The 27,055-nt window shown below is 47.9% G+C and overlaps 10 protein-coding genes across 13 annotated transcripts; 5 read left to right on the forward strand and 5 right to left on the reverse strand.

Moving 5' to 3' along the window:
* Nucleotides 1-18: 18 nt before the first annotated feature.
* Nucleotides 19-4,065, reverse strand: LOC136187427 (piwi-like protein 1). 4 transcript variants are annotated; one of them, XM_065975016.1, is made up of 18 exons: nt 3,235-4,063; nt 3,016-3,102; nt 2,755-2,958; nt 2,579-2,690; nt 2,458-2,520; nt 2,333-2,396; nt 1,959-2,269; nt 1,792-1,901; nt 1,665-1,740; nt 1,537-1,612; nt 1,362-1,486; nt 1,198-1,301; nt 1,067-1,137; nt 931-1,013; nt 804-874; nt 630-755; nt 427-574; nt 19-298 (listed from the first exon to the last, which is right to left on the reverse strand). In XM_065975016.1, exons 1-18 carry the CDS (start codon nt 4,002-4,004, stop codon nt 182-184), a joined length of 2,718 nt encoding a protein of 905 aa, XP_065831088.1. In that variant the 5' UTR covers nt 4,005-4,063; the 3' UTR covers nt 19-181. The 4 variants fall into 4 exon arrangements, with proteins under 4 accessions (XP_065831088.1, XP_065831086.1, XP_065831085.1 ...); XM_065975014.1 differs by having other exon boundaries at nt 630-874; nt 3,235-4,064; XM_065975013.1 differs by having other exon boundaries at nt 2,755-3,102; nt 3,235-4,064.
* A 26-nt stretch (nt 4,066-4,091) lies between these two features.
* LOC136187433 (uncharacterized) lies at nt 4,092-7,334 on the reverse strand. Its single transcript, XM_065975032.1, has 20 exons — nt 7,264-7,334; nt 7,081-7,215; nt 6,978-7,026; nt 6,850-6,925; nt 6,709-6,798; nt 6,517-6,658; nt 6,297-6,463; nt 6,185-6,239; nt 5,954-6,104; nt 5,732-5,903; nt 5,620-5,678; nt 5,505-5,568; nt 5,372-5,448; nt 5,213-5,316; nt 5,126-5,159; nt 5,012-5,075; nt 4,569-4,947; nt 4,402-4,515; nt 4,282-4,347; nt 4,092-4,222 (listed from the first exon to the last, which is right to left on the reverse strand). Exons 1-20 carry the CDS (start codon nt 7,318-7,320, stop codon nt 4,184-4,186), a joined length of 2,094 nt encoding a protein of 697 aa, XP_065831104.1. The 5' UTR covers nt 7,321-7,334; the 3' UTR covers nt 4,092-4,183.
* Nucleotides 7,335-7,362: 28 nt separating this feature from the next.
* On the forward strand, nt 7,363-9,696 carry LOC136187436 (putative phospholipase B-like 2). The gene is made up of 11 exons (XM_065975035.1): nt 7,363-7,568; nt 7,623-7,979; nt 8,042-8,268; nt 8,322-8,410; nt 8,465-8,622; nt 8,674-8,686; nt 8,740-8,819; nt 8,880-8,951; nt 9,010-9,162; nt 9,221-9,380; nt 9,430-9,696. Exons 1-11 carry the CDS (start codon nt 7,369-7,371, stop codon nt 9,601-9,603), a joined length of 1,683 nt encoding a protein of 560 aa, XP_065831107.1. The 5' UTR covers nt 7,363-7,368; the 3' UTR covers nt 9,604-9,696.
* A 1-nt stretch (nt 9,697) lies between these two features.
* LOC136187447 (transmembrane emp24 domain-containing protein 2-like) lies at nt 9,698-10,554 on the forward strand. Its single transcript, XM_065975047.1, has 4 exons — nt 9,698-9,889; nt 9,943-10,138; nt 10,198-10,305; nt 10,362-10,554. Exons 1-4 carry the CDS (start codon nt 9,698-9,700, stop codon nt 10,484-10,486), a joined length of 621 nt encoding a protein of 206 aa, XP_065831119.1. The 3' UTR covers nt 10,487-10,554.
* LOC136187446 (sesquipedalian-1-like) lies at nt 10,403-11,688 on the reverse strand. Its single transcript, XM_065975046.1, has one exon. It carries the CDS (start codon nt 11,583-11,585, stop codon nt 10,677-10,679), a length of 909 nt encoding a protein of 302 aa, XP_065831118.1. The 5' UTR covers nt 11,586-11,688; the 3' UTR covers nt 10,403-10,676.
* A 35-nt stretch (nt 11,689-11,723) lies between these two features.
* LOC136187432 (coiled-coil domain-containing protein 157-like) lies at nt 11,724-14,403 on the forward strand. The gene is made up of 7 exons (XM_065975031.1): nt 11,724-11,954; nt 12,014-12,188; nt 12,240-13,023; nt 13,081-13,271; nt 13,329-13,505; nt 13,568-13,858; nt 13,927-14,403. Exons 1-7 carry the CDS (start codon nt 11,791-11,793, stop codon nt 14,344-14,346), a joined length of 2,202 nt encoding a protein of 733 aa, XP_065831103.1. The 5' UTR covers nt 11,724-11,790; the 3' UTR covers nt 14,347-14,403.
* Nucleotides 14,404-14,448: 45 nt separating this feature from the next.
* LOC136187443 (palmitoyltransferase ZDHHC5-like) lies at nt 14,449-16,299 on the forward strand. Its single transcript, XM_065975043.1, has 8 exons — nt 14,449-14,565; nt 14,629-14,756; nt 14,825-14,973; nt 15,044-15,216; nt 15,274-15,376; nt 15,432-15,523; nt 15,584-15,713; nt 15,769-16,299. Exons 1-8 carry the CDS (start codon nt 14,474-14,476, stop codon nt 16,108-16,110), a joined length of 1,209 nt encoding a protein of 402 aa, XP_065831115.1. The 5' UTR covers nt 14,449-14,473; the 3' UTR covers nt 16,111-16,299.
* On the reverse strand, nt 16,025-18,426 carry LOC136187437 (kinesin-like protein KIF22). Its single transcript, XM_065975036.1, has 11 exons — nt 18,292-18,426; nt 18,116-18,240; nt 17,934-18,067; nt 17,751-17,881; nt 17,640-17,703; nt 17,412-17,585; nt 17,311-17,355; nt 16,790-17,260; nt 16,589-16,745; nt 16,341-16,525; nt 16,025-16,289 (listed from the first exon to the last, which is right to left on the reverse strand). The coding sequence occupies exons 1-11, from the start codon at nt 18,417-18,419 to the stop codon at nt 16,254-16,256; spliced, it is 1,650 nt and encodes a 549-aa protein (XP_065831108.1). The 5' UTR covers nt 18,420-18,426; the 3' UTR covers nt 16,025-16,253.
* A 47-nt stretch (nt 18,427-18,473) lies between these two features.
* On the forward strand, nt 18,474-26,671 carry LOC136187425 (NACHT domain- and WD repeat-containing protein 1-like). Its single transcript, XM_065975010.1, has 19 exons — nt 18,474-18,533; nt 18,589-18,622; nt 18,670-18,768; nt 18,815-19,017; nt 19,120-19,298; nt 19,347-19,507; nt 19,564-19,789; nt 19,845-20,082; nt 20,147-20,374; nt 20,421-20,702; nt 20,766-21,125; nt 21,185-21,726; nt 21,811-22,281; nt 22,330-22,488; nt 22,539-24,648; nt 24,696-24,845; nt 24,902-25,028; nt 25,078-25,494; nt 25,539-26,671. Exons 1-15 carry the CDS (start codon nt 18,519-18,521, stop codon nt 24,307-24,309), a joined length of 4,968 nt encoding a protein of 1,655 aa, XP_065831082.1. The 5' UTR covers nt 18,474-18,518; the 3' UTR covers nt 24,310-24,648; nt 24,696-24,845; nt 24,902-25,028; nt 25,078-25,494; nt 25,539-26,671.
* On the reverse strand, nt 25,861-26,850 carry LOC136187448 (ubiquitin-conjugating enzyme E2 G1-like). The gene is made up of 5 exons (XM_065975048.1): nt 26,746-26,850; nt 26,535-26,637; nt 26,353-26,450; nt 26,108-26,286; nt 25,861-26,056 (listed from the first exon to the last, which is right to left on the reverse strand). Exons 1-5 carry the CDS (start codon nt 26,789-26,791, stop codon nt 25,979-25,981), a joined length of 504 nt encoding a protein of 167 aa, XP_065831120.1. The 5' UTR covers nt 26,792-26,850; the 3' UTR covers nt 25,861-25,978.
* Between the last annotated feature and the right edge of the window lie 205 nt (nt 26,851-27,055).

The following is a 27,055-nucleotide window of genomic DNA, read 5'->3' on the forward strand; positions in this document are numbered from 1 at the left end:
CGTGACCTAAATTAGTACTACCATGCCGCAATAAATTTTTATTAATTACTGAGTCAATTTCAGTATGATCAAACGAGCACACAAGAAACCGACCGAAACCCTGAAGATCAAAACAGCGCAACCATGCACAAGTTCAAAACAGAAAAAGAGAAGTTCGTTTTGTCCAAACTGAAACAGACTCTCACAGGAAGTAGAGTCGGTCGGCAAGGCTAAGATCAGGAGCCTTGTGGACCGACTGCCCAACAAGGAAGGCCAATTTGTGAGCATACTGACAAGGGGCAGGAACGCGGATGGTGCCCTAGTAAGAAAAACCAGGCCTAATTACGCAGATCCTACTCAAATTGCATGCTTAGTATCACTTTTAAGTATGCCTACGCAGCCAGGGTGCAAGAGACTCTGACTACTTTGATGACTACTAATACTTACCGGCCAGTTGTAGTAGAGATGAGTAAGCTTGTAGGTGAGGCGTTGGATGTGGTCTGGTTTGAGGTCACTGCTGTCGTGGACAACGTTGTAGTGGGTCGGAGAAACTGTTCCCTGTCTGACCGATTGGCTCACCAAAAAGAAATCATACCTGACGGTATAGAATTAGACTACGGTTCGTCTTGCGCAATAGGCGTAAGATTTACCACTCGGATCTGGTCACATGGTCATCGACAACTGTGCCAGGAAGAGGGTTCATCATGCCGGGACCACTCCTCAAGAATAGCCTCGTATTGATGCCTTTTTTCACCACAATAAAGGAAAATTTTGGGCTAAATAGACAGATAGATGAATAACTAAATATGGTGGCTTTTGGGTACTTGTAGCCATCCTCAATCTGCTTGAAAGCGGCCAGAAATTGCTGCAATTCATAATTGACAATAGACTCCAGCTATAGAAATCACAAAGAATCAAGTAAATTAATTAATTAAGCACTGTCTAGTTCACCTGGCCATCGCCCACTCCATCGCGGTAGACAAAAATCCTGGCAGGCAATTTTCCGTTGACTTCAGCATACTTCCTCAGAGAAGCTAGTAGAGAAAAGCACTAGAGTGCGTGCTTAGAGAATTAGCTTGTCTTCTACCGGTCATGCAGGTTCCCAGCTGGTCCATCAACTCCTGACCAGAGTGCTGGAACGTTGTCCTGGAATGATACCTGAAAAAGAAAGGCCGAGAGATTTGATTCTCGCTCAGAAGGCTTTAACCCCCTACTCACTTTGTGCATGTTCGGTTCATTGATGCAACAAAGCCACCAACAGATTGCCCCTTATTGACAGAATCGTGGTAAGTGTCAATGCCAACAACCATCATGTTGTCCAACTAAAAAACGTTTCCGTATTAGTTATTGATTTATCTATATTCTTCTATTGGTTGTCTCACGGGGATGTCAAGAGCCCACACTTCTCCTCCCATTTTGCAGTTCAACTGAATGCAGATTTTGGTGCAGACGCTCATAATCATTTTTGGCTTGCTGAGCGTGCGAGCAACCACCACTTGACTTGGGACTACCAGAAACGATAACAGTTCCTATCGACAGCATAATAATTCTATTTACCTGGAGCATCAACACAGCAGAATCTCTTGATGGCATCATAGGTTTGCTTTGTATTCGACGTCAGAATGCACGCGACCTATAAGATAAAACATAATTTCTATTTCTGAATCCTTATTTCTAATACTTACCATGACAATGGACTTGTCTAAATTGTCTTTTATGGCTCGAAGGTAGGTTTCGGTCTTGTTGTCTTGCAATTCAATCCTATCCGATATGTTGCCTCCAGAGAATCGCCACTCCTGCAGGGTTACTTACACTTTTGGCTCCATTATTCTGACTCCCATGCTTGGCCCCACGCGCCTGAGCGTTTGAAGGAACCCCTGTCCCTTGTCCTGATCACGTCGTGTGAACAGCAGCAACCAACTCTATAGCCCCAAGTATAGCAGCAGCACCTTTGTGTGTGTAATCAACGTCGGTCTTACGGACAAATCTTTGGTAGAAATCAGATGATTCGAGCGAATGTCATTGGTCCAGTCAGGATTATCCGGCCTGTAGGTGGAAGATCTGCTGCGCACGTTGATCTTCTCCGTTGGCAATTGGCGTCCGCCGAACTCGAGGAGATCAGACGCAAAGCTCAGCCCCCACTGCTCAAGATTCTTCAAAGCTTCGGGATTCTTCTTCATGAGCTGCATGAACGAATGGAGAGTGTGCGAACGCTGCTTGGGCTCGATTCGCGTGTGAGTGGCAAGATCTTTCATCACGCGAAAGTCCTCTCTCATGTTCGTTGTGAGACCTGTGGAGGGAACACTTTGGATATTTTTCCATCTTTTATATATAAGCGCTTCGACGATCGTACCTGTCATGAAACAGAGTTGCGGAACAAGCGCTGCATATTCAATGCCAAATTGACCACGCTTGGGCTGTATGTGACACCAGTGAATAATTTCTCATATATAGGTATATGTCTATTTGAATACGTACAGCTCTCTTCATTCGACTGATCAGCATTGGCTGGTTGACATCTTCAATTTTCAAGTTGTATTGCTGCGCGGACAGAGAGGTTCTCTATTCATCCGGTTTCAGACTAAGTTTCTAAGATCACCTTGGAATAGTATTCCAAAAAGGTCACTTCTTCGTCCTGCGAACGCTTGAATTTGCTTTTCGGCGTCATGTCCCAGTTGATGTCATCGATTCTGTACGTCTTGTTGTTGTACCTGCGAAGAAAACAATAAGGATTATTGGCGTTTCGTGACGTCATCTCGCCTTTCCCACGCCTACCTCGTCAAAACGGAAGTCCCAATCAATTCCTTCATGGCGAGTTCGTGGAAGTCGAGCCGACGCTCCTTCGCTTTCGTGCCCAGGTCGTAGAGAACGTCGAGCACCGTGTCGCATCGAACGACCTTGTGCTGAACGTCCGCGCACAGCAACACGTTTTCCTCGTACTGCAAGATCGACGTGCTGTAGCCTGGCCACACCTCCAACCTAGACGGGAAACAGGTGGCGGGGGCGATACGGGAGAAATAGCGCGACGATTTATACTTGTGCGCCGGAACTTGAGCGCGATCGTCTTCGTTCACTGAGAAATAGTGGCGGCCAACTTGCTTCATGCCGAGCTGTCTCATTACCCTAGACGTCAGTAGTGAGTCATTTTGCCGGTAGGGGGTCGTCACATACGACGTGCTCGGAAAAGTTAATTAACACCCGCTCGGGTGTCAGTGACACGAAGCAGGTGTTTAGTCGTGGGATCGATTCACTTACTTTCGGAAAATGATGTTGAACATCTGAATGCATGTCGGCGACGAGGGCGGGAGTTCGTTCGTCAGCGTGATTTTCACCGTGTGCGGCGTTTCGTCGAAGCGGCTCTGCGATTGGAAATCCGATACGCGCTCCTCCAGACGGAGCGGCATGAACAATTGCATTCCGTCGAAGACGCGCGTCGGACCGAGCCGATCGGCGAGATTGTGGAGCAGCTCGCGTCGCTTTCGAATGAACGGCACTTCGGGTTCGAACTGGACGTTGTACTGATAGATCGCCCAGTCGGGACGCGTGAGAAGGCGGAAGAAATTTGACATGATCTTCACCGGCGCACCGGAGGTTCCCTTCTTGCTTGCCACGTGCGCTGGCTTCGTATGCGGCTGCACGATCTGCAAATCTCGCATGCTTCGACCGGATTTTCCTTCGCGCGGACCGCGCGGGCCACCCTCGGCGCCCCGCGGACCTGATTTCTCACGAGACGTGGGACGATCGCGAACCGACATTCGCGACATCCCTTCTTCGAGCGGCATCGCCGCTTTCGGCTTCGTCGGTGCTGCCGCTGCCGCTGCTGTTGCTGTTGCTTGAGGACGTACCGCTGGGACCGCGGTAGCCGCTTGAGGTGCTACCGCTTTGGGACCTGGCGCCCGGCCGCGAGAGCGACCGCTTGACTGCTCAGGCTTCGTCTCTTCCGCTCCCGGTTTGCGAGCTGGGCCGAGATCGGCTGGAGCGCCTCGTCCCCCTCTTCCCGCTCGTCCGCGCGCCCTTCCAGACATCCTTCTTCTTGACTTCTCTCGCGTGTGTGCTCAGTGAACTTCTCACTACACGTGGTTATTGTACGGGATGTGCGTAGATGCAGCCAATTGGACGCCGAGTTTTCTTACGGGATAAGCAAAGGCGTGAACTGCTAAAAATAGTCATGCAGAGGTTGTGGGTTTTTATGTATACTTTCACTTTATTCATCTAAATCCCGTCCTAGTTCAAACTCGATAACCTAAGAAAAAAATAGCAAGTTTGCCTACTGTATCCAATTATTCTAACCATACACTGTACCTGTTGCACGTTGTTCTTAGCAATTTTCTTCATCTCTTCTCCTAAATTCTGTGACGTCTTCAAGTCCTGCACAAAGAGTCTCCTCAAAGCATTAGTACATTTTTTGATGAAAAAAACTACTTTCAGATATCCCAAGCAAATATCAAAAAGTCGTTTGGAGCACCGCTCAAAGCAAGAATGCGACGAACGGAGTTTTTTGGATTTCAAAGTTGCACCAACAACTCTCAGTAACCGCTAGAAACAAGATTATCGATATAATCTATCTAACAGAGCCAAGACAAACATACCTGTTTATGCCTCTCAGATCTTTTTAGTTTGGTAGAGGAGGTAGACAATAGAATTTGTTCATCTGTTTTCTGAGACTTGGTACTGGTACTAGGGCTGCTCGGACTTGAGCACAACTTTCGTCTTGCAGTCGAAACTCGTTTTCTAGGACTTCTCCTCGTGGGTGTACTTCTGGTTCTTGGTGTCCCGCTCGTCTCACTCGTGCCCTGCTTTTTCCTTGCACAGGGCGTGACGCACGTCATGGCTCTTCGTTTTCCAAGCTGAACGACAGGGGTTGCTGCCTGAACGCACGTTGAACTTGTCTCGTTGCTGACGTAGCGAGACTGAATGCGAGACAGCTGGAAGTCGGCTGAGAGTGAAGACCTGCCATCAATGCAATAACTAAAGAAAAGTCAACGTCCAATATAGAAATAAATAAAGTACATGTGTATATACTATTTATTACTCAATGCCATGTGCAGAAAGTTCTAAAGCTTCACGGTAAGACAGAGACTTCAACTTAGACAAATCTAAATAGATAATTAGTAGTAAGATCCAAATTCACCTTTTCTTCAATTACCAATCGCATCAATTTTTCGAAATAGCTGACAATCCTATTCAATAATGAAGCTCCCACTAGGAACAACACTTCCTTATGATAATTTACCTTTCCACGGGATGATTGAACAGCAATGGGAGAGAAGGACGAAGCGTCAGCCGCCGTTCCGTCAGGAAGAAATTTTTCCAGCACACTTTCGTCAACGTGAACTTCTGTAAGTTCAAATTAGAGAACGTGCCTGAGACTACGTATAATTTATGAATTTGCCGGCGATTTGAGGAGGCGGCGAAAAGATTTTGCCGTCGATTATCATCATGCCATCGTGAGATGGAGAAGAGTTATTTCTAGAAAAGACGCATAGACATAGAGAAAGAGAGACTAATGATTTACACTGTATTACTTATCCGTCAAATGATTTTTACACCATCGTACTTCAGGCCACGAATCAACATCAACATCAAGTTCTAAATATAAGAGGATTTGGACTCCAGTCAGACCAATTGCCCTTGGTTAACCTGTGGCAAGGCTTCTTCTGGGTATGGTGTAGAGTTCATCTTCTTCCTCAATAGGATCACTACAAGAAAACTGTTTATACATTCAGAATCATATAGGTTCGCTTCTTCTCACTCCTCTCTGTTTGAGTTTGAGTCCAATGCTAGCATAGACAGTGACGCCCTCATTGGAATATCATTAATCAGCATGGAATCCAAAAGGTGTGGTGGATTTATGACGTAGAGCTTAAATTGAGCAATGTCACAAGAAGTACACGGAAAAAGAACAACCAGAGGACCGTACATTTCTAGTCAAATAATAAGTAAAGTAGCCATGGAAGCAATAAACTACACCAACCTTTCTCATCATCATCACCACCATCATCAAATGTTTCTCCTTCATCTCCAGCATAGTTGTACCAGTCTTCTGCAAGTAGTGATGATGAGGTCTCGTCTGCTCTATCATCAGCTACTTGCACTCTTCCCAACAGACACACACGCGATGCCACCTAGACGTTATATACAAGCAATACGATGGGTTGCTCAATGAAGATATCGTTACAACATTTAGCTCTCGTTTATGTCTTACCAAGGCGTCCTTTAGTTTCTTTACGGAAGAGAGATTCGTCGAGTCATTAAGACATCTAGAAAAAATTTTCTCTAACTCTTCTGTGGGCTACTGTGCTAGCATTCTTTGTTACAGATAAATAGAGTGGTCTTCACATACGTAAAGAGGCAAGGAAGTGGTATCCAAGCATTTCAAAATTTTAATTTGACCCGATCTGCCCAATTCTAATGAAGATCCAGATTGAATACGGCTCATAGAAATCATAGAAAATCCAGGAATAGATAAAAATGATTTCCAAATCTACGACGCCATATAAAAATGCTACTCAAACAAAAAACCCATAGATGACTCACATCGGATTTTTCAACAAAGGACAGCGATCCAGAAGACCATAGCCTATTACCCGTAGCAACAAAACCGAAGTCTTCTCGTGAAACGAGCAGAGCATCGAGACTCTGAGCCCAGAAAATCAACCCCGACCCAAGGCGCGCGTCCCTATAAAAAATTCATTTAGACCCCTTTGTCGCATCCATCTCCCTCCTGACCCTAATATTTGGTTTTCACTAACAATCGTGATGGAACCTCGATGCCATCGAATGCACCGCATCAGTGCGCCAAGCAAAGAAAGATGAGACCTAAGTACTCTATATCTACTCACTTCAATACTGGTCAAAACCCCGCCCTACCCTAAACTTATATCTTCAATTTTTTGTACACTCTGGGCACTTAGTATCCAGATTAGTTCTATCGTGAATGAAAAATCTAAAAAGAATATTCTTTTATCTTCGTCTCCTTCTCTTTTTTTATATTAGACCTTCGTTTACAAGTGCATCCACAAGCCGATGAATAGACCGGCTCATTTCCTAAGATTTTCTCATTTTCTCGCGACTACGAACTGCTACGAGGAGCCTACGTACGTCCTCGTGCGTCCTATCGCCTTCTTCGTTGAAGAAAATATTCACGGTCGCGCTCAGTTCGTCGGCAGAGCAGTCGCTGGACGAGCGAAGTGCGTCGACGCTCGCGTCGTCGATTTTCTGCAGCGTCTTCCCGTTCTAAGTTCATACAACGTTAGGGAAATCCTAATTCAACTCGAATCTGACCAATAGGAATGCATCGCGAAAGCCGTTCAGTACAAATCTGACAGAAACGGTATCCATCGCGAGATGACGTCGTCTCGAGTGTTATAGCGCGTTACCAAAGTGAGGATGAGGATGGCTTTGTCCCTTCTAGTCAGTCTTCTCGTCTGCTTTGCTCTCGTCCAACTAGCTGCGACATCGTTGCCATCGGTCCACAGAAAAGGATCTGTCAACTACGTCACAGAAACGAAGCAATTTATCTTCAAAGACGACTACGACGACAACGCCGCGGCGACGGGAACGTTCAAGAACGAAATTGCAAAGAGCGGGTAGACGAACAAAAAGAAATCCGCAGCGAAAAATTGCAAACTGATCTCTCCCAGCTGGTCCTACCTCAACCTAAAGACGAACGCCGACTACGCGGACGAAATCCAAGCGCAAGCGGCCGGCATTCTCGAAGCGCGTCTCACCTACGATCTCATCCACGCAACGTACCTCAACACGCTCGCGTCGTACTGCCCCACGCCGCCGCCGTCGTCGTCGTCGTCCTACTGTCGCCGTCTGAACGACTATCTCGTCGCCCAGCGAGCGTTCGTCGACGAAATGATCGCCGCAAACGGCGTCGGGAACGACTTTTGGCATCAGGTCGGTCTCGTCTATGCGCAGGTCGACGGCTTGACGAAGGGATACGCCGAAGCGACGGTCGACAAGCCTGACAACGCGATCAATAAGGATTTTATGTGCGCGAAGACCTCGCAGAAGAAAATTTGACGTCATTTTTTTGGTCTTTTTATATTTATAGATATTTTAGTCTTGGTGGGGATCTTGAGGATTTGGAGGTGGCACTCGGTGCACCGGACGAGGTCAAGTCGAGAGTTCTGGGTGGAGGTTCTTGCTCTGCTATCATCAAACTGCTCCCTGATAAATCTGAACTTTTTACTGCACACGACACGTGGGGACCGCTTAGTGACATGGTGCGAATTTACAAGCGTTATGAGTTTTCGTATCGTACTGCAGTGGCTGGAGATCGTGAGAAGACTATATAATTGGTACACGTAGTATTGATTTATTTCGTTGCGTAGAAGTGGTGCCGGGTTCTGCAATGGCATTCTCCTCCTACCCTGGGTCTGTTGTAAGTGGCGATGATTTCTACGTCGTCAGTTCTGGTCTGGTAGGAGAGGACGTAAATGTTTTCTGTATACTCTTAGTTTTTTTGATTTGGTAGGTCGCGCAGGAGACAACAAATGGAAATGAGAATAACGAATTGTGGAAATACGTGCAGCCTAGGACTGTGCTAGAATTTGTTCGAAGCGTTGTGGCAAATAGACTGGCTGTTAGCGGTGAATCGTGGGCTAAAATTTTTGAACAGTACAACAGTGGAACGTAAGTGAACCCCATGAGTTAGAAATAATGACTGTAGATATTTTTGTGTAGGTACAATAATCAGGTGAGTGGGTTTCTCTTTTTCTCTGGTTTGTCTTTCAAATGAGTGTTTGTAAGTGGATGATTGTGGACTATAAGCTGTTTAAAGCAGGCGAAGACTTGCCAGCCAATACTCTGTGGATTCTGGAGCAAATTCCGTATGACAACCTCAAGAGCTTAAATTTTAGTTAATTAAGACAGTGCTTTTTTCTTGAAAGTGGCTACGTTGAGTATCACGACATGACTGGAGTACTCAAGGAAAAGGGCTATTGGGCCAGTTATAACATACCGTAAGACGATATGCTCACGTACGGTAATTAATGATTAAAGATTGCGGTCTCTATTTAGGGCGTTTCCTACCATCTTCAACATGAGTGGCATGCCTGCTATGGTCAAGAAGTATGGTGATTGGTTCACTCATGACAAACATCCTCGAGCTCTGATTTTTGCTCGCAATCAAAGCTCTATCACGGACTTGAACTCTTTGTATAGCCTGATGAGGTAAGGAGAACTGTTAATACTGTAGGACTGTAGTAGGACTTCAACGTGTTTTCTATAGGTATAATAATTACAAGCACGATCCTTTGTCTCGCTGCAATTGCACGCCTCCTTATACTGGCGAAAATGCAATTGCGGCTCGTTCAGATCTAAATCCTTCCGATGGGAAGTATCCTTTTGATGCTCTTGGACTTAGGAATCATGCTGCCACTGATACCAAGGTATTTGATTGCATCTACTGTGTCAACATTAGCCAAATGTCTTTTTTAGATTGTCTCTTCTGATATGGCTCCTCTTTTGAAGAGTTATGCTGTCAGTGGTCCAACTCACATACAGCAGCCCGTATTTGTGTGGAGTGAGTCTCCACTTGCCAGTACAAGTCACGTTGGGATGCCAGATAGATGGGATTTTGATCCAGAAGTGATAGACTGGAGCAAAGTCTAAAGAACTGAACCTGTATCAGTATGCAGTGGGGCGCAGTGGTGGTGTAGGCCTATATGTTTGTACGCTGATTTACGCAGACTTTGCGTGACGTGTGATGCATGCGCACAAGACAAAGATGGCGACGTTCGTTCTTTCTCTACTCCTCTGCGTCGGCCTAACGAGAGCCTATTTTACAACGGTGGACGCGCACGAAGAGCAGTGCTTTCAGGAACGCGTCTCGTCCGGCACGAAAATGAGTCTCACGTTCGAAGTCGTGGAAGGAGGCTTTCTCGACATCGACGTGAAGGTTTGCGCGTCCTTTCGTACCGACTCCAAGTAGGCACGCGTCTTTCTTGCAAGATAACGGGCCCCGACGACAAGGTAATCTACTCGGGAGAGCGAGAATCGAACGGGAAGTACACGGTAGCGGCTCACATGGAAGGCGTCTATGTTTATTGCTTTGGCAATAAAATGTCGACTATGACGCCCAAAACGGTCATGTTTTCCATGGACGTGGGCGACGCGCCCAAGGACGCCAATCCCGACGACGCAGATAGTAATAAAGACTATGGGATCTATGCGCGTTTTAATTATTTAATTGAATCTGTTTTCAAGAGCATCATAATAAGTTGGAAGGGATGATTCAGGAGTTGTCTGTCTCGTTGACGGGAGTGAAACACGAGCAGGATTACATGGAAGTTCGAGAGCGTCTTCACCGACAAAGTAAGTGTACCTAAACATTGCCATCAATAACGTAATTTCTTTTTCTAATCTTCTAGTCAATGACAGTACGAATAGGCGAGTTGTGTGGTGGGCCATATTTGAAGCGATTGTTATTGTAGCAATGACAATTGGACAGATTTACTACCTGAAACGTTTCTTTGAAGTGAGGAGAGTAGTCTAGAAGTCACAACTTGCTTGCCTATACCTGCACGTGCCAAGCAAGAATAAAGATTTCAAAAAATTTCCCAACATGATTGTTTTCTTATTCAACACTGTTACACAATCATTGCTAGGCAGGCACTGCAAGCCCAACAGTAGAAAACCCCTTGACTCCCTGTGTATGAATATTACTGCAGCATTAACTCTTACCACTACAAGCCCGTCTGTGCAAAGGATTGATTCAGGTCTCTCATTTCAGCTTGCTTCATGAGAATCTTTTGAATAGGAACCCCGAATTCCCTGTGCATTTCGTCAAAAGACCGAGGTATCAGTCTTTTTGCTGGCGTTGCCGAGGCAGAGTCACTCAGCCTATCCGGAAAAGCGGACGCCGTCGCCTTCGACATCTCCGATCGCGGCGCCGTGTGCGAAACGAAACTCGGTTGAGCTCGCGTGAAACCGGCATGATTCTTCGTCGTCAGTTGTCGTGCCAACGACGAATAAGTCGCCGTTGGCGACGTGGATCGAAACGCCGCCCCACTCGTCGTCGCCGTCGCGATTGGGGGAGCGGGAACGGGCTGTAAACGCGGCGGCGACATAGACGAACGATCCGTCGATCGTCGACCGTCGCCGCCGCCGCCGCCTCCTTTCGCTTCCACCTCGGTAGCGTGGAATGGATCGGCGAGCGCGCTACCGCGTTCGCGCTGTATGACGGCGACGCGCCGTTCCAACTCGCCGACTATCATGCGCAGATAGTCGTAGCCGGCGTGCGATATCGCCCTGATCCACGCCGTCATCTCGGTTTCGTTGTTCGCACATAGGACGTAGGTGCGAGTGCCCGAGCCCTGGAAGGCGATGTAGAAGCTGTACGGATCGCCGCCGTCGCACAGGCCCACGCTGCACTTTTCGAGAACGATGACGCCGATCGGTTCCTTGTCGCCGCGACGTTCGAAGTAGAAGAGAAGGTTGCCCTTGAGAACGAACCAACGACGCTGGTATCCCTTGTTGATTTCGCCCTTTTTCTGCAGGTGGCCTTCTTTGTCGATCGGCGATTGGGACGTGGCGAATGCGGCGACGCTTTTCTCGTTCAGACGCATGATTTGTCGCGTGAAAAGCTTAAACATTCGATGTGGCCTGCTGCTGCTTTCGTCGTCCTTTCTTTTAGAGGGATCGATCTCTAGGGCGGCCGATTTTCAGCAGAGAACTGATTGAGAACTCAAGAGAAGACATACGGGACGCTCGGGAAAAGTTCGCGTACAGTAGTTACCGCCGCAGTCCCGTATATATCACATAAACGAACCCTTTCGCTTGTTGTAGATTGCTTTAGCAATGGGTGACGATCTCGTGGCTTTGTCTAACGACCTGCGTGCGCTTCTAACGTTGATGACAGGTCGTATCGTAGACAGTAGACGTTCAAGTGTGAAACGGGACGCAAAGCGCAAAGAATGGACGCAAGAGAGCGTCGTACAAGCGGCAACAACCGCAACCAAATGGTACATAGCACTAACGCGCGGTCGTTGCGTTCCAATCGTGCTACAGTACGTCGTTCCAGCATAGGTCAAGTTCTCCAAGGCTTTCTTCACCATTTCACCGTACACGGACTCGTTTCCGACGACGAAACGAGCGGAAACATCGTCGCCGCGTCGACACCTCTCGGAAAACTATTCGTAAACGTGCTGGACGCATTGAATCGTGCAAAAGGGCGAATGAATGATCTAAAAAGTCGCGTAAGTGGGCGAAAATTGCGAGAAAATCGTTTTCGATTCGTTCGATTTCAGCTCGATTCAAAGTCCTGTATAGTCGAATCGAAAGAGGAAGAAATAGCGACGTTGAAAGCCGTGCTGTCGCAGAAGCCAGGCAGTTCCCTAGCAACCGGGCCGCCAATGAGATTACTCCACACAGTGAGGGAGAAAGTCGGCGAAGAATCGTCACCTACGTTGCCGCCAACTCCCAAACCAACAACTCAACCCGACATTACTTTGAAGGAAGAAGTCGATTCTAACGACGTCCCAAGTGGACGATGCACGGTTTCGTCTCAGACGGTAGAAACGTCTTTTCAGTCATGTCTCGTCTGCACGGACACGTGCCGATGCCTGTTGGAAATTCGGGACGTCGTAGGGGAGATGAGCGGTCGATGCGGCTTGACGTCGTCGCAGAAATCTAAATGGCTGACGAAGACGATGCTGTCTTCGAAGGGCATCTCGAAGTGGACGTCCGAATGCAAGGCGGATTTGAGTCACGTGGATCGTTTTATTCAAGGCGTTCTCAATCAGCAGGGCGATTTGAAAGAGAGGCTTTGCGCGAAGGAGGAGTCGCTTGGGAGACTGTCGAGTCAGATGGATGTTCTTCACGGGCAGATTCACGATTTGGAAATGAGCATTCGGGAGATTGAAGAAAGGCATCGCGATCAATTGGCAACTCTTAGGGACACGTTTGCCGGGAAGGAAGCCGAATTGAAGAGCGTCAGTGGACTCTTGGAGTCTCAATTGGATGACGTCAGGCGAGAGGCGAGTATTTTGGAGAAAAAATTGGAAGAGAGAAAATCAATTTGCATGGAATTAGGTTTAGATTATTTAATTAATAATTAAAAATATTTTGTAGGACTTTATTTCTTTGCAGAATCCGAAGTGTCCTCTTTGAGAAAAGAGGTGGAAATGAAAGAGCGAGTATTTGAGGAGAAAATGGTATTAGAGAGAGATCTTATGTCAGTGCAAGAAGAATTAGACTCGGCTCGACTTACTTTAAACAAGCAGACGTCGGAATTGGATCAATCGCAGGCAAAAATGGCGTCCTTGGACCAACAAGTTGAGGTGGGCAGAGAAACAGAGCCTTATTGCTTTTATGCACTCTCGTCTTTCTTTCATTAGTTGTTGCAGCAGAAACAGTCAGACCTACTTGGTCAAGTGGATCATCTTGAAGATAACTGTACTAATCTAGGAGCGGAATTCGCCAAAAGCCAATCATGTTTGGAGTCCGTGAGCCGAGAGTTGACTGCAGTGAAACTGGACAGGGACAACGTCAAGAAAGAAGTCAACGGATTACAGGTACTTGTATACACATTTGCATGCAGGCTCGACGACGTTTCTAATCGCGCTCCCTCGGACAGAAAACCGTTTCGGAATTGGAGGCGAAAAAGGAATCTCTCCAGGCGCGCGTCGATCAATTTGTGACGGACATCGAAAAGCTGCAGACTGAAATCGAAAAGGAAAAAGAGAAACAGACGCTGCTTATGGATTATCCAACACCGAGCGAAGTAAAAGGCAAGCGCGACGACGACCTATCCGGCGTTCACGCTGAACGTCAGATGGCTGCCAACGCTGTGCGAATATCGCTCCTAGAGGAGTACAGTGCTCAGCTGAGACGTCGAAGCATGCCAGAAACAGGCTCACTCAATAAGGTATAGCGAGGAAGGAAATAGATATATGGAGATGTATAATTATAATTATTATTATTTACTGCCTGAAGGTTTCTCTTCCAGTGCCTTTGTGGCGGCCTAAGTGTCTTGCCGATATACGCGGGAAATCGGAGGATTCGTCGTCGCGACGCTCTCCGTCGCCGCCACTTCTGTTACAGCCGTCGCCGTCGCCCGTGCCTGCGTATCTTTGCCCGTTTGATCGGCAAGTTGCTGGCAGTGGACGAGCCGCTGCAGCAGGCATTCGAAAAGGGAGCCTTCGTGGGGGGACGTCTACTCCCACTCTACTCAATAAGACTGCATTGCCACGATGGTCGTCTTTGGATCACGATCGAGAAGGGACGGTCAGCAGAGGCGGAACTGCAAAGAATAGAGATGCCCTCGCCTTGATGCAGCGAGCTCGTAAACTGGCTCGTACGATTGCCAGCGCAGAGGTTAGAAGCAGAAAAGACGACGTCATTACTCACACGTGACAAATCAGTTAAATAGTTTATTTTATTTACCAATATTTAATCGAATTACGAAAGTTATTTTATCCGTGCGATCGCGCTCACGCACCCCACCCCACTCGCGTGCCCGGATGCGGATGGTTGGATTGTGATGATGTGCCGAGGAAACAAGCAGGATTTACTCCCTTTTACCGTCGCCTTGATCCTCATGATCGGCGGAAGCAGCGTCTTTTTCGTTTTCTCGTACGCCAGCGCATCTAACGCGGCTCGGGGGGCGCCCTAACGGCTTCCCGTCTCGTCCTCTAGAGGTCCTTACTACTGGACAGAAGTGCCTGGCGGACCGGCGGCAATCGTCGTTCAAGCCCTACTCTTCCTATTCACCATGACTAACTTTACAATGGCATCGCGAATGGATCCAGGCACTCTTCCGAAAGGTTAGCACGCGTGTTGGGGAGAAACCGGTTCGAAGCCACTCCCTTCATTCTCTCTTCGCCCGCCGCAGCCGTTCCGCAACCGAACGACTACGATAAGCCGCTATTTCGAGCCGTCGAGATCAACGGCATATCGGTCAAGATGAAGTGGTGCGCGACGTGCAACTTCTACCGGCCGCCGCGCTGCTCACACTGCAGCGTCTGCGACGCTTGTATCGAGGTAAGAAAAGACTCGCCTGCTTTGCGGCCAGTGGCATCGCGTCCTCGCTAATCTTTCTCGTTTTTTCGAGGATTTCGATCACCACTGCCCGTGGGTGAACAATTGCGTCGGAAAGCGAAATTATAAGCACTTTTTCTTCTTCGCATCGACGCTTACAATCTACGACGCATTCACGCTCGCCTTTTCGCTCTATCACATTGTCGCGAAGAGGAAAGATTACGGTGATAGGGACACGGTTGCCATGTGAGTGCAAATCGTTTTTTTTGGTCACTTTTCGGAGTCAGGACGTGCTTCTATTAGAACGGTCGTGGCCTCGATCTGTTTTCTCGTTTTCTTTCTCGTCGGCGGATTGACTGTCTTTCACGTTTTTCTCGTCTGCAACGGGAGGACGACTAATGAACAAGTCAATCAGTGGTTACCCAACTTTTTTCAAAAAAATTTAAATGTTCTTGTTTTAGGTGACTGGAAAATTTATGGGTGGCTATAATCCGTTTTCTGGAACAAGACGGCAAAACTGCCAGGCTGCTCTATGCAGCCGACGCATTCCTTCGTAAGAACCTCTACAGCAAGAAAGTCTTTTTTTTTATCTTTTAGTGCTTTCTTTGTTTAGATACTTAAAGTTTCAGCCAAAAATGAACGGACGCGTCGTTGAAGTGGAAATTGATGCCGAGCAGAAGATTGAATTGGCAACATTTGGCAGTTCGAAGAATGCCTATCGTATTAATCATAGTCTCGATGAGGTATTGACCTTTTCTAATTAAGTGTTTGATGCTTATTTTTTGAGGGCTTATCCAGAACTCCTATAACGTGGATGGTGGTTTTGACGGGACTGCTGCATCTCCCACGCTAAACGATTCGCCTTCCTATCCGTCGCTTTCACCTTCGCTATCAATTTCGAATGACGGAAACGCGTCTCGCATTGTGCCCGCAATCACGACGGACAGCCTTCTGGGCGTCACAAGTATGACGTCGAAAACGTCCGCGTCGCCGGTTCCGTCGGGTGCGACGTCAGGATCTGCTGCTCCGGCTCCCGCCGTTACGCCGACGACGTTAGCTGTGGCCCCGCCGCCTGGAGATGAAATCTCACCGGCGTCTATTCGACCGACGTTCATCAGTTCATCGGAGATTACCGTTTGAAGGTTCTCACAACGAAATCAAGTAAGAGCCTTCTAATTGTACTTAGGGATACACATATAGTCAGTTAAATCGATGCGGTAGCAGTCATAGATTTTATAATCCTTGACATTAAATTAACTATTGACGCTTGGATCTCTTCTGCACTAGTTTTCTTGATTGACAATTCGCCCCATTTCTTCCTAGTTGTTGTGCAAGTTAGATTTAGAATACGCTTCGCACGCATATCTTACTTCCAGTAGCCTTTGAATAGCGTTGTGACTTATACCAGGAATAACGGTGATTTGAGAAAGGGACGAAAGCGTCTCCTTGCCCTCGCGCCAGCTGATAATGTAGCTCGCCTTTTTTGCTCCTATGCCATTTAAGCGTCGTAAGTCGCTGTTCGACCCAAAATTAAACTTGTTCAAAAGACGAGACTCTAGTAAAAAAAGCATAGGCATTGATTGATTCATTTATTTAGAAACAATTGTCTCTATGCTACCTGCTTGTTCCTTAACCTGGTTATAACCAGACGTCCTCCTTGGTAGCTTGTTTAACGGTTCAGACTCTTTTTGTCGATTTTCTATTGATTCCAGAGGACTGGGTCTCTTTCTGGAGAGCCCAAGAGCGTTTTGTCCTCTTCTCAGAAACGTTCTAGTCTGATTGAAGTTGAATTCAAGTGAATTAAACTACTGACACCTACCGGGTTTTGGAGAGCAGGAAGAGAGTAGAAAGATGATTTAACCTCAGGCTTATCAGCAGCAAGAATAGTCATATTAAGCTGCTGGTTTTCTTCAATTTTTTCCTCCAGCCGATCCATCCTCTGAATAAGGGTTTTTGCAAAAGGAGTGAAGCCGGTTCGCGGAACAGCTGGCTTCGGTAGCGGACTCGGAGAAAGATGAAACAATAAAGAATCATCAGAATCATGCTGCTTCGGTGGCGGACTCGGAGAAAGATGAAGCAATAAAGAATCATCAGAATCATGCTGGTCCAGCTCTCCTGAAGCTGCGTCATCTGGAACGGAGTCCATTGCAGTGTGGACCACGCCGGGGCGATTGATGATTTCTCTTCCCCGAGAGGCGTAATTGAGAGTGGTCATCGTCGTAGAGTAATGCTGACTTTCTTGACTGACGGTCGCTATCAAAGTCGTGGTGCTCGTGCCGCCCAACGCATCCTGAAGGATCGTCCTTATGACATCAGTATTTCACCACCTGTCTCCTTTACCTGTAAGACGCGAGTCAGCTTGCTATCTCTATATGGAATACAGGTCTACGGAAGACAAAGGTGGGTGAGAATTGTAAAGGGCCAAACGTTTCGAATTTCACCTTTTTGCCTTGCACCAAGGCATTGATAACTTTTCCCAATGTAAAAAGGGAGGTGTTGATGCAACAACTCTCTCTCATTCGTTCTCCTTGATTGCCTGTGAAACGGTTATTTTCTGACCCCGCCAAATCGACGAGGTAGAGTTTCCCAACTGTCTTCGTCTCCAAGCAATGAACCTTTAATTGTAGGTAGAATGCTTTCAGAGCAACGCAAGAAATGCATATTTAGACCTTCAAAATGACAACGGAGTGACTTCGACTGGATACGACATTCAGTCTCGTGGCTGCTGTCGCCCTACAAAAAGCGGTAAGACACACTAAAAATACATATTTTCTTTTTGCCTTTTTTTCGACGCCTCTTCGAACAACCGTTCGAATTCGTCAAAACGCTTCACACGTTCCTGTCGCAGATTTTTCAAGTGATTCGGAAAAATCTGTACTGCATTGGTCGTGGGACTGAGAAGATCTTGAATCTGAGCAAAGGTTCACAAGACGATTCCAACACGCACATAAATCGTTTTCCACCTTCTCATTATATATTTCCAAATAGCTCGATCCAATTTCAAATCGACGATCGGCTGTGAGACGAAATAGCTCGTCGACGCACCGACTCGTAAGCCCCTTATCGTCCCTTCTTCCGACCATTGTATAGGTTTTGCCTTCGAACGGAAACGTTTCGTAAATGTCGGGGGAGTGGAGAGGCTTGCCTGAGCCTGTCGGTCCGTAGGCGAGTATGGAGACGTTTCGACCTTCGAGGAGAGCCGAGAGACTTGGTTTGATGTACTCGAAGATGTCCTCTTGTGAAGAGACTCCTGTAAAGACGCGATCGAACCTAGAGACGGAAGTACAGGCGATGTTTCTACGCTATCTCTGGAGAACCGACTCGAATTCCGTTGCGGGAAAGGACGGATCGACGTGATTTCGCAAGAGGACTTTGTCGAAATGCACGTCGATAAGACTGGCTGTTGCTGACGGCTTCAGACGAAGCGCTACTCGAACATTCGACGACATTGTTTTGAACTTTGAAATGGGCGGTTCGATGGCACGTGGTTTTGGCACGTGAGAAGCAGTCTGAAAGCGTTTTCTAGAACGTCTTTTCGCTATTTGGCTATGATGTCTTCAAAGGTATGTTATCTGACTTCAATAGAGTTCAAAAGATTAGGACGGGCCTCCTCTCTAGGTATCATGCAAGCCGAACCACTTCGGAATGCTCGGTTTGTCTGAACTGACTCCCTGCAGAAAGATAGCTTGCCTTTTGCAGACGATCGTGAGCGAGCAGAAGTGATTCGAGGCGATTTGCACGGTCACCACGCCCTCAAATCGAAAATAATCCGGATTTTCACGAGTTCGACATTCTCAGGTAAACCAAACGATTTATCAGATCAAGCCACATTTCTTCCTTCTAGATACGAAAGTGGAGAGAGATGCGCTGATGCGAGACGTCTATCCTCGCCTCAAATCTTATTGCCGATCATTGGGACTCGATTTTCAGATTGTCGATATGCGTTGGGGTGTGAGAGACGAAGCCGTCGATGAGCATCTCGTCGCCGAATTGTGTCTGGCGGAAATCAAACTTTGCCAAGAAATTTCCATCGGACCTCAATTTGTGGTAATTCAAATTAATTTTTGTTTTTGCGCCCTAATCACAACCTTTTTACTTTTAACTGTTCTGTTGAGGCGTGTCCTTTGGTTATTCTGGTTTTACGTTTAGACCTTTCTTGGTCAAAAGTATGGATTTCGACCACTGAGAGATATGATCTCGGCTCAGGATTTCAATGCCTTGCTGGGGGCTATTGATGATAAAGAAGTTAGGAATATTTTTTACCAGTGGTACAAGCTAGATGAGAACATTGTACCGCCAAGTTTCCTCCTACAACCAATCAGCTCAATGTACGTTATATTGTGAGTTGGATAAATAGATACGATTTGGCATTATAGTCTTCCTCATTACTATGATGACGATCCGGCAAATGAACATCAACGAGAAAAGGATCGAGAAAAGTGGTGGCAACTGCAAGATCTGATGACAAAAGCACTTCGACGAGCTGCCAGATCTGTATTCAAAGACCGAGCCAGAGTCCAAGACTACTTGTCTTCAGGTAAAAGGCTTTTGGGGGGAGAATTTGTCGCTTGTTGTGATATGCTAAGTTTCTAGTTACGGAGATCGAAATCGATCAGGGAATTTTTCGGTGTCCAGGAAATCCTAATCATCATTGCTGGTGGCTAAAACGCGAATTTTCTGGCCTACAAAAATGCGTGCCTTTCGATCCGTCGACGGCGTCATACATTGACGTCATCTACGGCACAAAAGAAGTTGACAAGGAAGCCCAGTCACTCTTGACCATGTTGAAAGAAGACAGAATACCAGCAAAATATTTGGGGTGAGAAATTCTACTGCTACACTACTACGAGACATTTGGGATTTAAATTTCATAGAATCAAGGAGTCGAATATTGTAACGTATTTGCTTCCCTGGCGTTCGGGCGGGCTTGATCCTGAACAACATTCTGATCACGCGGAATACGTTGCTAAATTCTGCAATGACTTCTATCGCATCATGGTCGATGCTATTGGATCAGCGCACGCCGCCTACACTCTTCACGCCGGTGATGCCGTCTATCAGGAAGTGCTGCAGCACGCGAGGTTTTGCAAATCAAAATGTGATCTCTTTCAGGTACAGGCTCGCTTAGCTAAGTTTCTTTGTCTTGTATGCTAAACTATGTCATCGTCCGTCCTAGGGTCGTGATTCTTTGCTCAAGAAAGTGGATTCTTACCTTTCGTCCGATGTCACTCATCCTCTAGTCATCCACGGCGAATCCGGATGCGGAAAGACGTCAATTGTGGCCATCACAGCTACGCGATTGCAAAAGGTCGGGGGACCTCGATGCGTTCTTGTCCTAAGATTTCTAGGGACAACGCCGGCCTCGTCGACTGTACGTCCTCTCCTATCAAGCATCTGTCGCCAGGTAATGTAAAACGGTCTCACGATTATATGGGGTCATTTCTTTATAGATTTCAAGAGCTTATAATAAGGACGATTCAGCAGTTCCCGAGTCGTACAAAGACTTAGTTTCTCACTTTTCCGATGTACTCAAGCTGGCCTCCGAAGAGTTGCCTCTCTACGTCTTTCTCGATTCTATTGATCAGCTTTCGGACGAGAACGACGGTCGTCAGGCTGCGTGGCTTCCGACTAAATTACCGCGACACGTTCACTTGGTCGTTTCCACGCTGAGTGGCTCCAAGTACAAGTGCCTTCCGGCCCTTCAACTTCGCCTGGAAAAGGAATTCATAGAGGTATATAAAGTAAAAGCTCTGATTAATTAGGCAACTGTTTTTCTTCTTCTTCTCCTAATGTAGGTCTCATCCTTGACTTTCGACGAATGCAATCAGGTTTTCGCTCATTGGCTTGCGAAAAGTCAACGAACGTTGACCCAACGCCAATCAGAATTCGTTCTACGTCGTTTCAAGGACTGTCCCCTGCCGCTCTACCTTCGACTCGCCTTCAACGAGGCGATCCGATGGAAATCGTACAGTCCGCGCCTTGTGGACGACGCTTGTCTTCCTGCGACTATTTCGGCAACTATTCGCAGTCTGTTTCAACGACTGGAAAAGTTGCACGGCGAAATTTTCGTCAGTCACGCTCTCGGCTACATCACGGCAGCAAAAGACGGTCTTTCCGAGGCTGAACTTGAAGACATTTTATCCTGTGACGATCAGGTAAAGATTCTTTCGAAATGCATTGTGATGTCTCCAATTATTAATTAATTAATGTTCAGGTTCTGTCGGATGTATATCAATATTGGACGCCGAGTGTGCGCCGCTTGCCGCCACTCCTCTGGTCACGCGTGCGACGAGAATTGGGCGAGTTTTTAGTGGACTCCGCCGGCGGCGACGGATCTCGTACAATTCGATGGTATCATCGCCAATTTGACGAAGCGGCTCGAGAACGATATCTCGCCGACGACGACGCGGTGAAGGCCCGGCATTCAGCCATTGCCGATTTCTTTCAAGGTCGCTGGGTCGGCGTCGAAAAAGCATGGGATCCTCCCGAGGGCGGCGGCGGCGGCGGCGGCGGCGGGAAAGCGTATAATCGTATGGTTGCTGAGCAACCGTTGATATACGACGACGGCGATGACTTCAATTATCGTAAGCTGACCGAATTGCCGTGGAATTTGGCCAAATCTGGAAGAACGGCAGAACTGGAAGAGCATCTGCTTAGCGATTACGAATGGCTTTTGACGAAACTGCGTGCAACGTCAATATCGGCTGTAATAGCCGACTTTGCGTACGTCGTACCAAGCATATCGGCGACAAAAAGGTGAGACTTTGAATTAAAACTAATTTGTGTTTAGAACGATTCGCTTTTTTAATTCGAGTCTTTCATCTCTTCTCTCTAATCTAGCCATGATTCGGAAGGCGAACTTCGTCTCATCGTCGAGGCTCTCCGCCTAGCGTCCAACGCCGTCAACGCCGATCCTCATCATCTGTCATCGCAGCTAGTTGGCCGTCTGATGCTTCTCGCCGACAAAGAACAACAACCCCTCGTCTGGAAACTCTTCCATCAGGCTCGAATGTGCTTGGCTCCGTCCCTTCTTCCCCTTCTGCCCTGCTTTCCGTCTCCGGGCGGAGCTCTTCAGGCGTCGCTTGAAGGCCACAGAAATTTTGTCAGTAGCGTGGCAATGGCGAAAAGAAAGAAGTCGTCAGACGAGATTGTTCTCGCGTCCGGCTCCTGGGACGGCACGGTGAAAATTTGGGACATGGACAGCGGAAATGCCATGGAAACGATGAAGGGTCACAGCGATTGGGTGACGGGGGTGGCAATTACAGGTGACGGATCGCACGTTGTGTCATCGTCCGCCGACGGAACGATTCGGTAGGGAAAGCAACTAATTTTAAGAATTAATTCGAGTTGAACTTTCAGTCATTGGGTTGTCGGATCGTGTGAGAGCGGTCCTTGCGGAATCTTACGAGATCATCGCGGCGCGGTGAATGCCGTAGCTGTGACGTCAGACGGCTGCAAGACGATTTCAGGCGGCGACGATAAAAGTCTTCGCGTGTGGAACACCGATTTGGAAAGCCAGTGAGTATTGGTCAGAGGGATATTGTACAGTATATGGTATTTTTTCTAAGGGTGTATGGTCGCGTTGCGTTTTCGCTGGACGGACACACGAGCCGCGTGACGAGCCTCTGTCTTTCCCGCGACGACGTTCTGCTCGTTTCCGGTTCGAAGGATAAGACGGCTCGACTTTGGAACGTCAAACTGGGTAACTTGCTCGCGATGTTCGAAGGCCACTCGGCCGCCGTAACTTCGGTCGGCATTGCCGGCGACGAAAAGCAACGATTCGTCGTCATTTCCGGCTCCGACGACTGCACGGCCCGTCTGTGGAACGTCGCCGCCGCCGCCGCCGTCGCCGCCGTGACAACGACGTCGTCCACTTCACCTATCGTTCTATCCGGTCATAGCGATCGAATTCAAGCTGTCGACGTTACCATGGCAACGGGAATCGCCGTCACCGGATCCGTCGACAGAACGATTCGCGTTTGGCGTGCGACAACGGGCGATTGCATTCGCACGTTCGACGGTCATCGCGGGGCCGTCTGTGCGCTCGCCGTCACGCCGGATCTTCGTCACGTAATATCAGCGTCGGCCGACGACACGCTACGCGCTTGGGATTTGAAAGCCACAGCGACGTCCTATCGATTGACAGCGCATACAAACACCGTGACGTCAGTGGCAGTTTCGCCAGACGGTTGCCGCGTTTCAACGTCAAGTCTCGACTCCACGGCGAAACTATACGTTCTTGACGACAGCGAATTAATCGATGAAAAATTATTAAGCGGTCACGTGGGCAGCGTGGAGTGCGTCGTTTTTTCGTCGGACGGCGTCGTCGTCATGACGACGTCGGCGGATCATAATTTGAAGCTGTGGGACGTGGCGACCGGGCGATTGTTGCGGACCTACTGCAAGCACGTCGATTGGGTAAACGCGATCGTCTTCGTCGAGAACGACGACGGTGCCGTCTCCGTTTCCGACGACGGCACCGTCGTAGTGTGGAACGTCGCAACGGGACGCGCGCTTCGAAGTTGGCGTGCCGTGGACGGCTACGGCGACGCCGTCAAAACGGTCGACTTTGTTTGCGCGGCGGCGGACGGGCGACGAAAGCTGATTGCGAGCGGCGGCACGGATTGCGTCGTGCGCGTGTGGGATTTCGAATCGGGCGTTGCCGTGCACGCGATGAAGGGTCACGGCAAGGACGTGCGACACGTGAAGGCGGTCGTTCGGCCGGCGGCGAGCGTTTTTTCCGCTTCGCGCGACAAAACGATCAAGATGTGGAGTCTCGATAGTGGAACGTGTTTGAAGACCTTCTATGGTCACGCGTTGCCGGTCAACGTCGTCGTCCCGCTCAGCGACGGCGAACACGTTCTGAGTGGATCGTCAGACAAGACGTTGCGCCTGTGGAGCGTCGCTAGCGGCGCGTGCCTGGCGGGAATGTACGTTGAGTCGGGCGTGACGGGACTCGATGTGAGCGCCACAGATCGGAGGCGAATTGTGTTTGGCACGAACAACGGATGGGTGGCGACAGCATGGTTGAGATTATCGGAGAATGACGATGCAATGCCTGTTCTTTCTTTGCCTTCTATTGTACCAGGTGATGCACCGGAGGAGCCGGAGAAAGTATCGATAGATGAGGAAAGTGCAGCTGCTGGTTTAGCTGTACAAGAAGAGAGTGAAGAGTTGAAAAGCGAGGTTTTACAACAGGAAGAAAAATTGTCGAAAGGGAAACAAGAAGATGATTCAGTTGAAGAGAAGGCCGAGTTGGGGGATGACAAAGCTGAGGACGAAATAAAGAATGTGGTGAATACCACCAAAGCAGCATCTTCTACTTGCATTTTATTATGAATTTATTTTGTGTTATGAATATCTTTCCACGGAATTATTTCTTTTCTTTTCTAATGTACGGGAATTTGTACACGTTTCATATCAAGTCATTCATCTACTTCTAGAATCTAGAATCTACTTCTAGAATCTAGAATCTTTCCGAATTCGCCTTGTATGGCCTTTACAAAGGCATCAAAGTCCTCGGAAGCGTCCAAGTGTTCGATCTGCTTGGAGGAAGTCGCGTGTCGCGGCCTTCTAACGGCGTGCAGTCATCTCTTCTGCTTCGAATGCATCCTCGAGTGGTCGAAAGTCGAGAATTGTTGTCCCTTATGCAAGTCCAAGTTTAGAGTCATCAAAAAGGTATGCGCGTGTGAAGTTATTTGTCGGAAAAGACGAATTCGAAGTAGATCAACCTTGCTCCCGGAAATTCGCCATCTATTCGACGAATTCGCGTCGGCGATAAACGCCAGCGGGTCTGGAACGACGACGATTCTATCATTGTTAATGACGTTATTGGTGGTGGTGGTGAAGGGGATGCGGACGAAGCAGAGAATGAGGTAGCTAACAAAGGACAAGAATCTTGAGATTTTGCGTACGAGAGAAATTCTGTTAGACGGATTGGCTAACTGCACGAATCAATTTGGATGAGTATGATCTTGATGATTCTTTCATTGATGATTCGGATGCGACGCAAATGCCGGGCCTTAGAGAATTGGGGCAGAATGTTCTGCGACAAAATTGTGAGCTCACCGGCGCAGATTTTGAATTAATATAGCCGATACTTTATAGCTGATGAGCGGAAGTCAAATCCTTCGGGCACGTCAACAGTGAAAAATCAAAAGAAATCTGTACACAAACCCAAGCCTGTATCATCAGAATCAGAACCAGCATCAGCATCAGCTTCAGGGTCGTCTTCAGCTTTGCAAGAAGGTAAAGAAGCATTTCAGCGAATTCGTTCTCTTGCTGCTGCAAAGTCGGCTGTTCAACGTGGTCCTTGGCTAAGTACAAAAACGGCTAGCACAGGTGGTCGTAAACGAGGTCATCCTGCTTTGAATTCCAAGAAGAGAGGAGGAGGTGGTCGTAGGAGAAAGGAAAAGAGAGTCGTTCCTCCAGACAATGGTGAAAATGTTGACAACGGTTTGGCTAGAGAAAGCAACGTCGATGACAGCTTTGATGATTTTTTGCAGCCATCAAAAAAGGCCAAAGGTAAAGTTAGGTTATTTTTATGACAGTAGAACACGTGTTTGTAGGAAAGGGAAAGGGAAAAGGAAAGGCCATTCTGAAAAACATTTGCAATCCTGCGTCATCCATTCAGGCCTCTCGAAATCCTTTTGATTTCGACTTTGATTCTGACTGAATGACTTCTGAGAGCTGTAGCAGGAGGAAAGAATCAAGGGAAGCCGCACCAGCCGACGAACTGTCTCGCCACAGACTGTAAATGAGAAACGCAACGTGATTATCGATACTGCATCTCCATATCAATATGCATGCAATCAAACGGAGAGGCCAATCAACGCCAAAACAAAGTACAGTCTACACGAAGGCATCAGAGAGAAGAAACACACGCACACACATGGAAGCATCAAGGTTCGTTATATTAGAGCAATGTACAAAAAAGCGCCGTTGACTTATTAGAACTTAAACCGTAAACCCAATCAACAGTCGACGAGCCCAGACACACACAACCAAATCAAAGGTTCTCTTGACTCTTTCTCACGCAACGCTTCACTCTCTTCTTGAACTCGCTTCGACTTTCCCTCCATTGTTTCTACACAATTACACGGATAACAATGGACGGTCTCAATCGACGATGACTCACTGCCGCGTCGACGTTCGCCGGCGATGAATCGTTCGGATCGGCGAGCATCGATATAACGCTCAGCATTATCGTTTCGACGGTGTGCACGGGAAGCCAGCGCTCTTCCGCCCTTTCGTAGCCGTACTTATCCTCTCCGGGTTCGTGTAAAATCGATATGCACACCTCGCCGTCGGCGTGAACTGAGAGGAGAGCACGTGGCCCGGTAAAGTGACTGACGTTTGTTTTAGAGAGAGAGAAAGGCTTACTATTGGGATGCCAGATTTCGCTGATGAATTTCATCTTAGGCGGACGCTGCGGATAGTCCTTGGGAAAGTTAAGATGAGCCTTGAAGAAGCCGCCTTCACTGGGAAAGAAAAAAAAATCGTCAGCGATCGATGAATGAATGAATGAGTGAAGCGCGAGACGAAAATGGCTTTGTTTGCGTTACTAGATTGTCTCTTGTGGCCCGATGACGAGCACCTCCCATTTGAACAGATCGTCGTCGTCGATGAGACCGGCGCTGAAGCCTTCGACCGGGCTCTTGTTCAGTTCTACGCGCAATAAACGTCGATCGTACGAGCGCGATTCATCGCCTTCGGGTTTTCGTCGTTTCGGCGAATGGAAAACTTGGAGGGGGGCCCAAAACCGCGTCTTCAAACCTGCTAGTTGCCTGCGAAGTAGTAGCGCCGCCTGGTCGGTGGCCATCGAAGCGCTCAATCGCTCTCTAGTCGACGCAGAGGTAAAGGACACCGCTTCGCATACGGGATTGAAGCGTGCCCTTTGAAGTCAAGGCAATTCAATTAAAGCGCGTGCGTTAGAAGCAGAAATAAGCCGAAAACGAGCATTCCAATGGCTACTGCCGACATTCGAGCATCTAAAGACGTGAAGAAGGTTAAAGTGGCTCTATTTCGAATGGAAATCCAGCTCCAGTCGGGAAAGTACAAAGCCTTCATTGTTCACAAGGTTGAA

Source organism: Oscarella lobularis, chromosome 5 (assembly GCF_947507565.1).
Source record: "Oscarella lobularis chromosome 5, ooOscLobu1.1, whole genome shotgun sequence".
NCBI classification, from domain to species: Eukaryota; Metazoa; Porifera; class Homoscleromorpha; order Homosclerophorida; family Oscarellidae; genus Oscarella; species Oscarella lobularis.

What these genes read in the sequence shown, in the direction of transcription:
- LOC136187427 (XM_065975012.1), bottom strand. Translation starts at nt 4,004, where the DNA reads ATGTCTGGAAGGGCGCGCGGACGAGCGGGAAGAGGGGGACGAGGCGCT. An exon ending in CTGCTGTGTTGATGCTCCAG is followed by an intron (nt 1,487 to 1,536) that starts GTAAATAGAATT and finishes CGTTTCTGGTAG; the next exon opens with TCCCAAGTCAAGTGGTGGTT. An exon ending in ATGGAGTGGGCGATGGCCAG is followed by an intron (nt 875 to 930) that starts GTGAACTAGACA and finishes TGATTTCTATAG; the next exon opens with CTGGAGTCTATTGTCAATTA.
- LOC136187425 (XM_065975010.1), top strand. An exon ending in CACGAGTTCGACATTCTCAG is followed by an intron (nt 18,769 to 18,814) that starts GTAAACCAAACG and finishes TCTTCCTTCTAG; the next exon opens with ATACGAAAGTGGAGAGAGAT. An exon ending in TGGAAAAGGAATTCATAGAG is followed by an intron (nt 20,703 to 20,765) that starts GTATATAAAGTA and finishes CTCCTAATGTAG; the next exon opens with GTCTCATCCTTGACTTTCGA.
- LOC136187443 (XM_065975043.1), top strand. Translation starts at nt 14,474, where the DNA reads ATGATGTGCCGAGGAAACAAGCAGGATTTACTCCCTTTTACCGTCGCC. An exon ending in AGCGTCTTTTTCGTTTTCTC is followed by an intron (nt 14,566 to 14,628) that starts GTACGCCAGCGC and finishes CTCGTCCTCTAG; the next exon opens with AGGTCCTTACTACTGGACAG. An exon ending in TTAATCATAGTCTCGATGAG is followed by an intron (nt 15,714 to 15,768) that starts GTATTGACCTTT and finishes GGGCTTATCCAG; the next exon opens with AACTCCTATAACGTGGATGG.
- LOC136187432 (XM_065975031.1), top strand. Translation starts at nt 11,791, where the DNA reads ATGGGTGACGATCTCGTGGCTTTGTCTAACGACCTGCGTGCGCTTCTA. An exon ending in AAGAAGTCAACGGATTACAG is followed by an intron (nt 13,506 to 13,567) that starts GTACTTGTATAC and finishes TCCCTCGGACAG; the next exon opens with AAAACCGTTTCGGAATTGGA. An exon ending in AAACAGGCTCACTCAATAAG is followed by an intron (nt 13,859 to 13,926) that starts GTATAGCGAGGA and finishes TACTGCCTGAAG; the next exon opens with GTTTCTCTTCCAGTGCCTTT.
- LOC136187446 (XM_065975046.1), bottom strand. Translation starts at nt 11,585, where the DNA reads ATGTTTAAGCTTTTCACGCGACAAATCATGCGTCTGAACGAGAAAAGC.
- LOC136187437 (XM_065975036.1), bottom strand. Translation starts at nt 18,419, where the DNA reads ATGTCGTCGAATGTTCGAGTAGCGCTTCGTCTGAAGCCGTCAGCAACA. An exon ending in TGGAAATATATAATGAGAAG is followed by an intron (nt 17,882 to 17,933) that starts GTGGAAAACGAT and finishes ACCTTTGCTCAG; the next exon opens with ATTCAAGATCTTCTCAGTCC. An exon ending in CCAGGTTAAGGAACAAGCAG is followed by an intron (nt 16,526 to 16,588) that starts GTAGCATAGAGA and finishes TTTTTTTACTAG; the next exon opens with AGTCTCGTCTTTTGAACAAG.
- LOC136187448 (XM_065975048.1), bottom strand. Translation starts at nt 26,791, where the DNA reads ATGGCCACCGACCAGGCGGCGCTACTACTTCGCAGGCAACTAGCAG. An exon ending in GGGCCACAAGAGACAATCTA is followed by an intron (nt 26,451 to 26,534) that starts GTAACGCAAACA and finishes TTTCTTTCCCAG; the next exon opens with TGAAGGCGGCTTCTTCAAGG. An exon ending in CGGCGAACGTCGACGCGGCA is followed by an intron (nt 26,057 to 26,107) that starts GTGAGTCATCGT and finishes GTAATTGTGTAG; the next exon opens with AAACAATGGAGGGAAAGTCG.
- LOC136187447 (XM_065975047.1), top strand. Translation starts at nt 9,698, where the DNA reads ATGCATGCGCACAAGACAAAGATGGCGACGTTCGTTCTTTCTCTACTC. An exon ending in TTCTCGACATCGACGTGAAG is followed by an intron (nt 9,890 to 9,942) that starts GTTTGCGCGTCC and finishes CTTTCTTGCAAG; the next exon opens with ATAACGGGCCCCGACGACAA. An exon ending in AGAGCGTCTTCACCGACAAA is followed by an intron (nt 10,306 to 10,361) that starts GTAAGTGTACCT and finishes CTAATCTTCTAG; the next exon opens with TCAATGACAGTACGAATAGG.
- LOC136187436 (XM_065975035.1), top strand. Translation starts at nt 7,369, where the DNA reads ATGAGGATGGCTTTGTCCCTTCTAGTCAGTCTTCTCGTCTGCTTTGCT. An exon ending in TGGGCCAGTTATAACATACC is followed by an intron (nt 8,952 to 9,009) that starts GTAAGACGATAT and finishes GTCTCTATTTAG; the next exon opens with GGCGTTTCCTACCATCTTCA. An exon ending in ATGCTGCCACTGATACCAAG is followed by an intron (nt 9,381 to 9,429) that starts GTATTTGATTGC and finishes TGTCTTTTTTAG; the next exon opens with ATTGTCTCTTCTGATATGGC.
- LOC136187433 (XM_065975032.1), bottom strand. Translation starts at nt 7,320, where the DNA reads ATGGATACCGTTTCTGTCAGATTTGTACTGAACGGCTTTCGCGATGCA. An exon ending in GCGATAGGACGCACGAGGAC is followed by an intron (nt 7,027 to 7,080) that starts GTACGTAGGCTC and finishes AGAAAATCTTAG; the next exon opens with GAAATGAGCCGGTCTATTCA. An exon ending in TTCAATCATCCCGTGGAAAG is followed by an intron (nt 5,160 to 5,212) that starts GTAAATTATCAT and finishes ATTATTGAATAG; the next exon opens with GATTGTCAGCTATTTCGAAA.